This window comes from Lampetra planeri, chromosome 29 (assembly GCF_965212315.1).
Source record: "Lampetra planeri chromosome 29, kcLamPlan1.2.h2, whole genome shotgun sequence".
NCBI classification, from domain to species: domain Eukaryota; kingdom Metazoa; phylum Chordata; class Hyperoartia; order Petromyzontiformes; family Petromyzontidae; genus Lampetra; species Lampetra planeri.
This window is the reverse complement of record NC_136135.1, coordinates 11133637-11146578: the sequence shown is the minus strand read 5'-3', so window position 1 is coordinate 11146578 and position 12942 is coordinate 11133637. Positions and strand designations below refer to the sequence as shown.

The following is a 12942-nucleotide window of genomic DNA, read 5'->3' as shown; positions in this document are numbered from 1 at the left end:
TGATAGACATATTACAGTGAATGGCTTTTAAAGAAAGTTGCTGCTCCCAAAAAAGTTTGCTGCGTGATATACAATATAATACGTTCCAAATATTGGTATTGATTATTGAAATGCTGAGGTGTTAGATTCAATAATTCAAACTTGACATGGGTTCAGAGGGGAGGGTAGCTGATGTATTAGATTCATGCAGACAAGAGGAGGGGTTGGAAATTGTGGAAAGTTTGCTTTATGACATGTGTACATACGTTGCTGTTATTGCAGCTCAGAAAGGCATCCTAAAAATCACGACTTTACACAGACAATAAATGCCAAAAGACTGTCTAGTGTCCTCATGCACCCGCATTTAGAAAGCAAGTACCCTCACGAGTTGGCTGTTTTGCGATGTGCAGTACACTGAGACCGCTCAATCCAAATAAATAAACTGGAAACCTCTCCGATATGTCTTCGAGTTGTGTTGCTTGGCATGATGTCTGCCGGGTAAAAAAGCTTCCAGCACATGGAGCGCAACGTTGGACAATGCATGTCATGGTAAAACCCTGAACACACTTTGGGAAAGCTATATGGCACAACCACGAAAACCTGCGCAACAGAAAACCCGTTTTGCTGGCAATACTGTATTCTATCCAGAAGCCACATTTTTATAATACCCAAAAGTAAAATTGAGATTAAATGTGAAAAGGTCATTCGGCATTATGGAGGAGGGACGCTTCGGAGGTGCATCCCAATAGCCAATTAGACCCCAAACTAAACCTGACCCCATCATCCCTTGGGGTTAATCCAGCCTGCAGTCGCCTTCGTCCACCGTCTCACTTTTGGATATGACCTCACTTGAGAAATGATACTCCATTTTCCCTTGGAGTGCCATGCCTCCGTGTTTCCTGACTGCAAACGTTTTCGGATACGGCACTATTTGAGCTCCGCGAGCAACGTCCAGTGTTGTGTAAGCAAGGTCCTATGGAAGGTGACTGGCAGTAGTTTCAATAAAAAGTAGCAGCAATGTGCAGATTATGAGACGCAATAAATGGTCAGACTATACCTTCACACATACAAAGTTTAAACACATTCCTGCGGAGGGAGCTGGTAGGAACGTTGGGTTGCTCGGTCAATGGCCAGGGTCAACGGCGGCGTGGTGTCTTCCGCAAATATGCCCGACTGTGAGGGCGGGCACAAGCCGGCGTGAGTACGTTAAACGTTGAGTTTTATAAGGGCACCACGGGGTGACCAGCCCCTCCCCACCCAGCCCCACCCCTCCTACCCCCCACCCAGCCCCACCCTCCCCTCTCCACCCAGCACCACCTCTCCCATTTTTGGATGCACGACGGACGGACACAATAATCCCCTGTGGGCTGGTGGAACCAGGAGGTTCCTACCAATACTATATATTGTTCACATCCAGGAAGCCACACGCACCGTCTGGGAGTGCATCACTTCAGCAGCATTGGTTCAACACACGCAAACTCTGGATATAGTTGTATGGTTCATCTTATGACACTTCACTGATAATTTAATCTGCCAAAGGACGTAAGCATATTTCTTTAACTCATAACTCCAATAGTATTACCAGGATATATGCAGTTGGCAAATATTGATCAAAAAGATAACAATTAATTCAATCGCACATACGTTCACGTAAACGTGTTGTGCACATTGGGAGTGTTTTAGTTTCACATTCATATTGTCCTTTCACACTGACATCCAGAATCTAGCAAGCTGTTTTGTACATTGTGGTGTTATATCTTGAAACCTATTTTATAAGTGGGAGACAATATAAAATAAAACAGTCATATTTTAATCTGCTGTTGTCTTGTTAATTATATTGTTCATTGGGATGTAGAATAAACTTGAAGCACTACTAACACCTCCACTTAACTTGTCTTATTGATTCTAGATTATCACTGGATGTTGAGTTTCCCCATGATTTGTGACCTCCCTGTCGAAGATAATTTTGGCTTATCCAGTTTATGGTGACTTCATATGCTTCAAGTGAGAAATTGGAAGGTAATTGGAGTGAAGTGATCAGTGTTTCTTCCACCAGATGTGTGCATGAAATCCAAGTATCTTTACAGAATAACCAGTCCGTTAACAGCCCAATGTTGCTCCATTATATATTTTCTTCCGATAACAATCAATCGATCCACCTTCATGTGTTAACTATAATTGGAAAACCAGAGACTCGACTAAAAGGGAGCTTACTAATTGTGTGGATCACATTTTAAAGCAATGGTGCTCGGTTCCCTGGTAAAATAATAGCATCTTGCATCAAGATGCCTAGAGCCATCCATGAGCAACGTGTGATCCAGAAAGTAGTCCTTGCTACAGAAACCACAAGAACAGAAACATCTAAAGCATTTGATGTGTTACAAACCATGCCGAAGGTCACATAGCTCAATGTAACATGAGCATTGTTACTTGATTTTATTCTCCGGACTATCATTCGGAAGGCACATTGTTCTTTACTGGCTCCTGTTGCCTGTCAGATTCCCAGTGGAACTGGTGTACGAGGCCTCTCCTCGCTTATGAATCTTGGTGAAGTTGAAACGAGATCAGGGTTTCTTTGTTTAAACAAATGGCTCGAATGATGAAATGTTTTTATTTTGTCATTGAGTGATTTTTGTAAACTTGCATAATTTCTAAATATTTATGGCAGCAAATTACTGCATTCTTCAAACATGGTCATTTGTAATTTACACATGTAAGTCAGAATTTTTAAATTAGCTTTTTATCACGTGTTGCAAATTTGGAATGATTTCAATAGCTTTGCTCGTGTAATTGTGTGACGAGTATATATTAACATATTAATTTGAAAGCTGTGGACTTAACTGTAATGTCGGCATATGTATGTGTTAACACATTTGGATTGTTTTGAATGTGTACGATTCAATTATAAAATATTTAAATGTTCATCTCAAATGTATATATTTTATTTAACAAGTGTTGAAGATGCGAACCACTGTTGGGGTCCCATACCTTGTGTGCCAGCATTGCAGGCTGATGGGACTGTGGCCTGGATGCTGGCTTCAAGATTTAATAACGTTTAGAAATTCACCCAGTATAATTTCTCATCAGTACATTACATTATAGCTATGTAAATGGTTATACCACCGTCAATCGGAAGGACATGTGTGGTGGAGTAAAGCGTTGAGCCCAACACATCCAGCTAGTGGTGGAAGAGTAGGCCACATACCCTCCAGAGGGACGTCTATAACTTCTGCGTGTGGAGGCCATTCTGATAGCAGCAGAATAAGCAAGCAAGCAAGCAATTACAGGGCTGTATTTTTACTATTTACATAAATTTACATGTATGAGCTTTCTATGGAGAGACTGGCCTCCAACATAAGAATGTTGAATTTATGGGGTCCCATGGTGGCAATAAGTTAATTCCCTTGCTTGCTATGCTGGAGGTTTTGGGTTCAATCCTGACCCTAAAGCCTGTATATTTTTAGTTTGCATGTTCTCCCCGTGGTCGCGTGAATTTTTCTTGGGGTCCTACAGTTTTTCCCTTCACATTTAGAAAAATGTGTTTAGTGGCTGCAACAAAAATTCCACATGCTAGACCACCTCGTTGAGCTAGCATTTGTGGCCAGGTTGCTTCTGAAAAAGAGTGATATGGTAAAATAAAAACTTGGTTTAGAGCCACATAGGTGAGTGCTGGCCGAGTGTTTATTTGAACATAGATACATTTGGGTTTGACGTTTGTTACAAAAGCATTTAAATGACAAGCGTTTTCTTAATTTGGTACGATCTGTGTTTATAGTGAAGCATCATGAATTCTGGATCTTGCTACAATATTCAAACCATAAATCACAAGTGCCTCGAAGTGATATCATAGGGGTTTGGCAGATGTATTTAAAGGAACTATCTTACATAGCAACGAGGCTGCATTGTAAACTATACACGTGTAGTGACATAGAATTGGTCACTTAGCAGCATAGCGCTGGCTGCTGGCAGGGAATCTGCAGCTTGTAGCAGCCCTGACTGACAGCAGGCCACGTGATAGACCAGAGAGGGATATGGGAGAAAGGTTACGGAAGGGACACGTCGAGAGCCCGCTAGTCTGTTTCAGAAGAATGGACGATGTCTTTCCCACAGCATGGCTGCTTGCGTTAGTGTCGTCAGATTAGTCGTCCTTAAAACCTTAATCATCCTTCCTAACTTCGCCTCTCCCTTTCTCTATCGTCACCCTTCCTTGCCATCCCTTCCCCTGAACACTCAAACCCAATCCCTTTTCCCCATCAGCCAATACTAATGTACAACTTATAAATTTTGTATTAGCGCTTTCATAAAAAGTTCTATACAATCCTAGATAAGATAAATTATAATTGGTTGAATAATGTATTTATTAAATAATCAGCCCAACCTTGTAGAATGCTTGCTGATTTGGTCAAAGGCACTGTGTTCCACGGTGTTTGGTGACATTTTCTAAACTGAAAATTGCAATCGTGTGAAGCAAGTTACGTGATACTTTCTAAAGGGCTCTATCGAACCATTGTATGCGTCTTTGGGGAGAATGGTGTGGGTGAGGAGGAAGTTGTAAAAGTTGAGAATTACATTTATTGGCCACGTTTGACACTAATTGGTCTGGATTTTACTCGGAGAATATCTACAGCCTGAACCTGTGCTCGCCAAGATTTAATAAAAACATTTTTTTGGTTATTGATATATACTTCTGTAATACGTCTTCAGGGCCAATAATGTAATTCCAGGAATGCAATTGGCACATTATTCTTCAATAAGGAACTTTAAATGCCTGCCAAAAAGTTATCCGGAGAAATAGAAAAATGTCTCTGTGGCTAGCTGGCTTAAACGAGTTGTGACAATCTTACTCACATCTCGGAGTCCCGCATCACTGTACCGCGCTCTCACAACAGCCCAGTGGAAGCTCGTCATTGGGGCCAGTGAAAAAAGGAAGGAATAGGATCTCAACAGCACCCGCCTGCTTACTGTCAAGATTGTGACCTGCATACGACCAACCCCCTCCTTCCCTCGCTCCCCGGTCCCCCTTCCATCAATTTAATGACCCACGCGGCCACCACTGTAATCAGCTTTCCAAGTCTTAATTCCTCATCAACCTTCCTTAAGGTTGCTACTTTCACTTTAAATTTCGATGCGATTATATTCCCATCTATGACGGCAATACGTTCGGAGTGAAATGCCAACTTCGAGGTCTGCTATCCACGAGAGGGAATCGGGAGAGGGATCGTATCGTGCCACTCTGTGGAAGTGGCGCAGAATAAAGGCGACTTTTTTCGGCATTTAGTTCTGCTGATCACATTCTGGATTCTAATGAATGACGTCCATTTCGCCCAGTAGACGGTATTAGTTGTGTTTAAGGTGACAAGAAAACACGTTACAGGTGAGGACGAGGCTGGCCCCGTACGGTTGAAAAACGCCGCTATGTTACCTCCCCAGCTATTGAGGAGAAGACTGGCCACGTGGGGGTTTAAATGCCCCTGTGTCACCCACAGCTGTTGAGGCTGAGTTTGGCCACGTGGGGGTTTAAATGCCCCTGTGTCAGTCCCAGCTGTTGAGGCTGAGTTTGACCACGTGGGGGTTTAAATGCCCCTGTGTCAGTCCCAGCTGTTGCGGCTGAGTTTGACCACGTGGGGGTTTAAATACCCCTTTGTCAGTCCCAGCTGTTGAGGCTGAGTTTGGCCACGTGGGGGTTTAAATGCCCCTGTGTCAGTCCCAGCTGTTGAGGCTGAGTTTGACCACGTGGGGGTTTAAATGCCCCTGTGTCAGTCCCAGCTGTTGGGGCTGAGTTTGGCCACGTGGGGGTTTAAATGCCCCTGTGTCAGTCCCAGCTGTTGGGGCTGAGGCTGGCCACGTGGGGGTTTAAATGCCCCTGTGTCAGTCCCAGCTGTTGGGGCTGAGTTTTGCCACGTGGGGGTTTAAATGCCCCTGTGTCAGTCCCAGCTGTTGGGGCTGAGTTTGACCACGTGGGGGTTTAAATGCCCCTGTGTCAGTCCCAGCTGTGGAGGCTGAGTTTGACCACGTGGGGTTTTAAATGCCTCTGTGTCAGTCCCAGCTGTTGAGGCTGAGTTTGGCCACGTGGGGGTTTAAATGCCTCTGTGTCAGTCCCAGCTGTTGAGGCTGAGTTTGGCCACGTGGGGGTTTAAATGCCTCTGTGTCAGTCCCAGCTGTTGGGGCTGAGTTTTGCCACGTGGGGGTTTAAATGCCTCTGTGTCAGTCCCAGCTGTTGGGGCTGAGTTTGGCCACGTGGGGGTTTAAATGCCTCTGTGTCAGTCCCAGCTGGGCTGGAGCCAGGCGGTGTCGCTCTGGAGTCTGCGTTGAGGAGGAGGAGCAGCTCGAAGCGATGGCGTCCGTGATGAGGCTGCTGCTACGCCGCCCGGCCGCCCTCAGGTCGCTCTCCACGGCCGCCTGCATTGACCGTAAGCCCTTGACCTTGACCTGACCTCAACTTATTGCTCCCCCTAGCCCCCCCCCCCCGCATAACCAATACTAACAGCAGCCTTTTAAATGGAGCGGTCGTCACGTGCAAGAAGCACAGCCGCGCACTGTGTGTTACACTGTGTGTGTCTTACACTGTGTGTGCCTTACACTGTGTGTGCCTTAACAGGTGCTCGCTAACAACAACTTTCCCCAGCAGCCTGTGAAGCTAAACGGGGCAGCTTTGTCTGTGTATGAGATTGTGTAAACTCCGCGCGTGAAAATTAGTCTTCATGTTGCACAGTGTGTGTGGTACAGTACACGTGATACAGTACACGTGATACAGTACACGTGATACAGTACACGTGATACAGTACACGTGATACAGTACACGTGTGTCATACAGTACACGTGGTACAGTACACGTGTGTGTGATACAGTATACGTGTGTGTGTCATACATGCACGTGGTACAGTACACGTGTGTGTGATACAGTATACGTGTGTGTCATACAGTGCACGTGGTACAGTGCACGTGTGTGTGATACAACAGTGGCCGTGTGTTACACGGTGTCATGCACCGTGTGTTACACTGTGTGTGTTACACTGTGTGTGTGTGTGTGTTACACTGTGTGTGTGTGTGTGTTACACTGTGTGTGAGTGTGTTACACTGTGTGTGTGTGTTACACTGTGTGTGTGTGTGTTACACTGTGTGTGTGTGTGTTACACTGTGTGTGTGTGTTACACTGTGTGTGTGTGTTACACTGTGTGTTACACTGTGTGTGTGTGTGTTACACTGTGTGTGTGTTACACTGTTACACTGTGTGTGTGTGTTACACTGTGTGTGTGTGTGTGTGTTACACTGTGTGTGTGTTACACTGTGTGTGTGTTACACTGTGTGTGTGTGTTACACTGTGTGTGTGTTACACTGTGTGTGTGTGTTACACTGTGTGTTACACTGTGTGTGTGTGTGTGTTACACTGTGTGTGTGTGTGTTACACTGTGTGTGTGTGTGTGTTACACTGTGTGTTACACTGTGTGTGTGTGTGTGTTACACTGTGTGTGTGTGTGTGTTACACTGTGTGTGAGTGTGTTACACTGTGTGTGTGTGTTACACTGTGTGTGTGTGTGTTACACTGTGTGTGTGTGTGTTACACTGTGTGTGTGTGTGTGTTACACTGTGTGTGTGTGTTACACTGTGTGTGTGTGTGTTACACTGTGTGTGTGTGTGTTACACTGTGTGTGTGTGTGTTACACTGTGTGTGAGTGTGTTACACTGTGTGTGTGTGTGTTACACTGTGTGTGAGTGTGTTACACTGTGTGTGTGAGTGTGTTACACTGTGTGTGTGTGTTACACTGTGTGTGTGTGTGTTACACTGTGTGTGTGTGTGTTACACTGTGTGTGTGTGTGTTACACTGTGTGTGTGTGTGTGTTACACTGTGTGTGTGTGTGTTACACTGTGTGTGTGTGTGTTACACTGTGTGTGAGTGTGTTACACTGTGTGTGTGTGTGTTACACTGTGTGTGAGTGTGTTACACTGTGTGTGTGTGTGTGTTACACTGTGTGTGAGTGTGTTACACTGTGTGTGTGTGTTACACTGTGTGTGAGTGTGTTACACTGTGTGTGTGTGTTACACTGTGTGTGTGTGTGTTACACTGTGTGTGTGTGTGTTACACTGTGTGTGAGTGTGTTACACTGTGTGTGAGTGTGTTACACTGTGTGTGAGTGTGTTACACTGTGTGTGAGTGTGTTACACTGTGTGTGTGTGTGTTACACTGTGTGTGTGTTACACTGTGTGTGTGTGTGTGTTACACTGTGTGTGTGTGTGTGTTACACTGTGTGTGTGTTACACTGTGTGTGTGTGTGTTACACTGTGTGTGTGTTACACTGTGTGTGTATGTGTTACACTGTGTGTGTGTGTTACACTGTGTGTGTGTTACACTGTGTGTGTGTGTGTGTTACACTGTGTGTGTGTGTGTGTTACACTGTGTGTGTGTGTGTGTTACACTGTGTGTGTGTGTGTGTTACACTGTATGTGTGTGTGTTACACTGTGTGTGAGTGTGTTACACTGTGTGTGAGTGTGTTACACTGTGTGTGAGTGTGTTACACTGTGTGTGAGTGTGTTACACTGTGTGTGAGTGTGTTACACTGTGTGTGAGTTTGTTACACTGTGTGTGTGTGTGTTACACTGTGTGTGAGTGTGTTACACTGTGTGTGAGTGTGTTACACTGTGTGTGAGTTTGTTACACTGTGTGTGAGTGTGTTACACTGTGTGTGAGTGTGTTACATTGTGTGTGAGTGTGTTACACTGTGTGTGAGTGTGTTACACTGTGTGTGAGTGTGTTACAGTGTGTGTGTGTGTTACACTGTGTGTGTGTTACACTGTGTGTGTGTTACACTGTGGGTGTGTTACACTGTGGGTGTGTGTTACACTGTGTGTGAGTGTGTGTGTTACACTGTGTGTGTGTGTGTGTTACACTGTGTGTGTTACACTGTGTGTGTGTGTTACACTGTGTGTGTGTGTGTGTGTTACACTGTGTGTGTTACACTGTGTGTGTGTGTGTGTTACACTGTGTGTGTGTGTTACACTGTGTGTGAGTATTGGCATAGTAGGGGACACGGTAGGGGGTTCACAGCTGGTCAATCTGCCAGTCACATCAACAGTCAGCCCATGGAACCTGCACGGTCTGTGCCGTGGCCTCAACGTGCACCTAGCCTGGCACAGCCGCCGTTGCGGATTTCCGCTCACGGCCAACATCGATGACGGATTCCTGGACCGGTCTCGAGTCTCTCCTAGGTTGACTCGGCCCTGAAATAAGTGCCTGGCGAGGTGTGTAAACATCATCATTGGGGAGACGAAGGCGGCCGGGCGTTATGCTGGACAACACCCACCCTCTTGGTGGGTAGTTCCCGCCTTAACAGGTGCTCGCCAACAGTCTGTGTGAAGGCGATACGGGGGGGGGTCTTTGTTGTCTTACACTGGCGACCACCTTGTGCACAACAGGTGTTATAGGCTTGGGGGGGGGGGCTACGTTGTGTGCAGCATTGTTGCAAACTCCGTTGTACCACACTGCGCTCCCACGTCTATGACCCCCCCTTCCTTCACCAATCCAAGTGGGCAAGTAACCCTCGAGACCTGCTCCTCCTCGGCCCACACCATAGGGTACAGAGCGAGGACGACGACACGAGAGCTTGGAGATGTGGCATCGCGTGATTCACTCCGTGGTGTCGTGTCAAGTCTATGGCGGGTGCACACTGTGGCAAGCCGTGTGAGCTGCAATTGGTGTGCTGCAATTCGCGTGCTGCACGTGTGCTGACTTGTGTACACGTGGGTGGTGATGGTGATGCTGGAGGGGGGGGGGTGATGGTGATGTGGAAGGGGGGTGATGATGGTGATGCGATGTTACACTCGAGGGGCAAAACCGGTCGCGCCTGCAACACTGCGGTGCGGTCAAGACGTGGGCACAGGGCACCATCCCCCCGCTGTAAGCCGTGACACGGGTTGCACTGGTGAGGAGCGGTGGGTCACTGGTTAGGCGAGGACGCGACCACGTGGAGTGAAGATGAGGAGGCGCGGGGAGGGGCGGAGCTTGAAAGCTGCCGGTCTGCGAGCCTCTGATTGGCTGGAAGGCGGTGGGCGGAATTGCTTGGGCGAACGTGATTGGTCGGGATCGGGGGGGTGTGTCACCCACGTGCGTTGCATAACATTAAAACGACGACGACACGCAGGACACAATTATTGCTTTGTGGTGTCACCCACATCACTCGTTCCACTATGGTACGCACATTCCTCTGAACCCCTATCAGTGCCCTCTACCTTATTACAGACCAATTCAGACGTGATTGGTCCCCCCGTTCCCCTTCTACATCTCAACGTTCATCCTACAACGTCCCATCACAAGGGAGAAACACAAACAAATAGACATACATCTATTTTTGTTGCCCTATTGAAACGGCTGTACGCCGTATGGACCTGAAAACTCAAATTACCTGTAAAAGAATACCGTATACGGGTAAATCGTATGGGTTGACAGGTAACAACTCTATGTAAAAAAAAAACTTCCAGAACACGGGCCCAAAAGGGCCAAAACTTCAAACGGCCAACAGCAACAAACAGCACTTTTACAAATCAAAATTGTAAAAGTGCTTCTAGATTTGAAGTTTTCGTGACTGCAAGGCTTCATACTCTTAGGTTTTTTCGGTAAAGTCACGTAGGTAAAAATAAATAAAACAAATGTAAATAATGGAAATAATAATATAAATAAAATTAAAATAATAGAAATAATAATATAAATAAAATTAAAATAATAGAAATAAAAAAAATTGTTTTTATTATTATTTATATATATATTTTACCTACGTGACTTTACCGAAAAAACCTAAGAGTATGAATCCTTGCAGTCACGAAAACTTCAAATCTAGAAGCACTTTTACAATTTTGATAAATAGATAAGTGTTGAACACATTTATTGAAAGAAGCCAGGATGGTATTGTGGACATTGTGACACGAGACGACGGGAGGGAATTCCAGTGGGGTGAGGTGCAGCATTTTTATTGAAAACGTGTGCTCACTTCAAAATGCTGATTTTTATTTTCTTAATTAACCACAGCATTTCAGTGTTGATACTGCACTGTGTGTACAGTATGCATGTTGCCAACCGTGCGAATGTGACAGCACACGTGTATACAGCACTTGCATATGTTTGTAAAGTAATGCTAAAATTAGCATGCTAAAATAGAATTCAACAATACAGTGGCCAATTTATAGATACCCCGCGGATTTTCTATCGACCCTCCAAGAGTACTCATGATCTCAGCCTACAACACAGTTTGAATGTTGTCCATTGTCGTGGTGTGTTGCCAGAGCACCCAGCCTGGCACAGGCGGTGCGGTGGTGAGGTCGCGACCACTTTTGGCTCTATGATAATAATGGTGTGCATGCACGCGTGAGCTTGCTCACATGCAGATTGCTAGTGACCCTCAGAGTACTGTACTTGGTTACTAAAAGGAAAGGTGCAGACCTGTAAATGCTTGCTCATGCCACTGCTGGCAGATGGGTATCTAGGAGAGAGAGCTCTAGAGAGTCACTTTAGAGGGTATTTAAGGACTCATTAATTAGCCAATAACACCTTAATAGATAGACGACCGCAGATCGTGGGCAATTGCTTTGGCACCGGCTTAACCGCGTTGCTGCCTTTCCTGCTTGTTTGTAGTCGTTCTCTAGGTTCGAGGGTTACTAAACTCTGTGCGCAGTGCAAGTTTGAAATGATTTAGGCCTGCTCTTTCAATGCTGCCCAGACGTGACCTGGAGATGGAATGAATATTTGTGGAATATACAATTATACAGCTGGGTGGACAGAGGCGGGATGGGATTTCAGGAAAACGGCCCATTTGTATGAACTGCCGCGCCGGCAGATCAAACCGGCGACCTTTGTCTTGCAAGTGCCGTACAACATTAACCATCACGACGTTCATTACCGTTGAAGTCTCGGAGTCTCGGTTCTCTACCCTCCTCTTCGCCTCACCTCGCCCGGCTGTGCCTCAACCCGTGATGCCCACCGTCTGCCCTGCCCGCTTGAAGCCGCTTTGAAGCAGCCGTCAGCAGGTCACTGTCATCGGTCACGAGTTGACAAACTCGCTTAGCGTGGACATCGCGTTCTCTTGCCTCGGTTATGGTTTTGTTTAGAACGAGGACCACGTGAACGAGGACCACGTGATTGAGGGCCACGTGAACGAGGGCCACGTGAACGACATCCACATGCCTTCACAGTGTCCACTGCACCTGGCCATCAATTGGAGTAATATGTATGTTTCTGCTTCATTCAAAATGTGAATCTCACTTGCCCTTGCTTCTATATCTCACTTTATATCGACATGGCTTAGCTCTGCAACACACCGGTGTGCTGTATTAGGGACGAATTGGCATGTTCTGTTTACGTGACAACCCTTACTAGTTGGCTGTTTCGGGTGGTGGCGGGTTTTAACGACACATTTATATATTTACGTGATCTAACCCAAAAAAACTGTTATGGATAATTAGTGTATGTTCTCTGATACAAGTGCCATGGTGGGGAGATGTTGACTGCCTCGCCTGGTATACAGGAGGTCGTGGGTTTGATCGCGACCCTGACGCCTGCTGTATATTTGGAGTTTGCATGTTCTCTCCATGGTCGTGTGTCCTTCCCCCGCACCTCCGATTAGCACAGTTGGCTACATACGGTGCGAAAGAAGTTCCAACATACCTACATGTTTTTCTCTGTCCGTATGTTACACAAGTCAGCAGATATGGGAAGTACATACTTTGTAATATCCCTGCACGGTTATTTCCCCACCCCACATAAGGGAAAGAATGATGACCAGATGAACGGTCAAAGCATACGGTGTGAAACAATACAGTGCCATCATTCACAAAGACGGACGGATGGGATAAGAATGATATTCGACGCTTAAGTGGACCATTGTTCATGGAGATACTAGAATGGAGAAGGTGTGGCTAATACACAGGTTCCACATACAATGTTCAAACAATTCCCAGGATCAATGGGATACAGATG

The 12942-nt window shown here is 45.9% G+C and overlaps 1 protein-coding gene across 1 annotated transcript in view; it reads left to right on the top strand.

The window, feature by feature from the left end:
* Nucleotides 1–6173: 6173 nt before the first annotated feature.
* Nucleotides 6174–12942, top strand: part of ACAD8 (acyl-CoA dehydrogenase family member 8) — a 617085-nt gene continuing 610316 nt past the window's right edge. Inside the window, exon 1 of the mRNA XM_078608250.1 lies at nt 6174–6389. Coding sequence (XP_078464376.1) covers nt 6314–6389 — 76 coding nt within the window. The 5' untranslated portion in view covers nt 6174–6313. The remainder of the gene's footprint in view (nt 6390–12942) is intronic.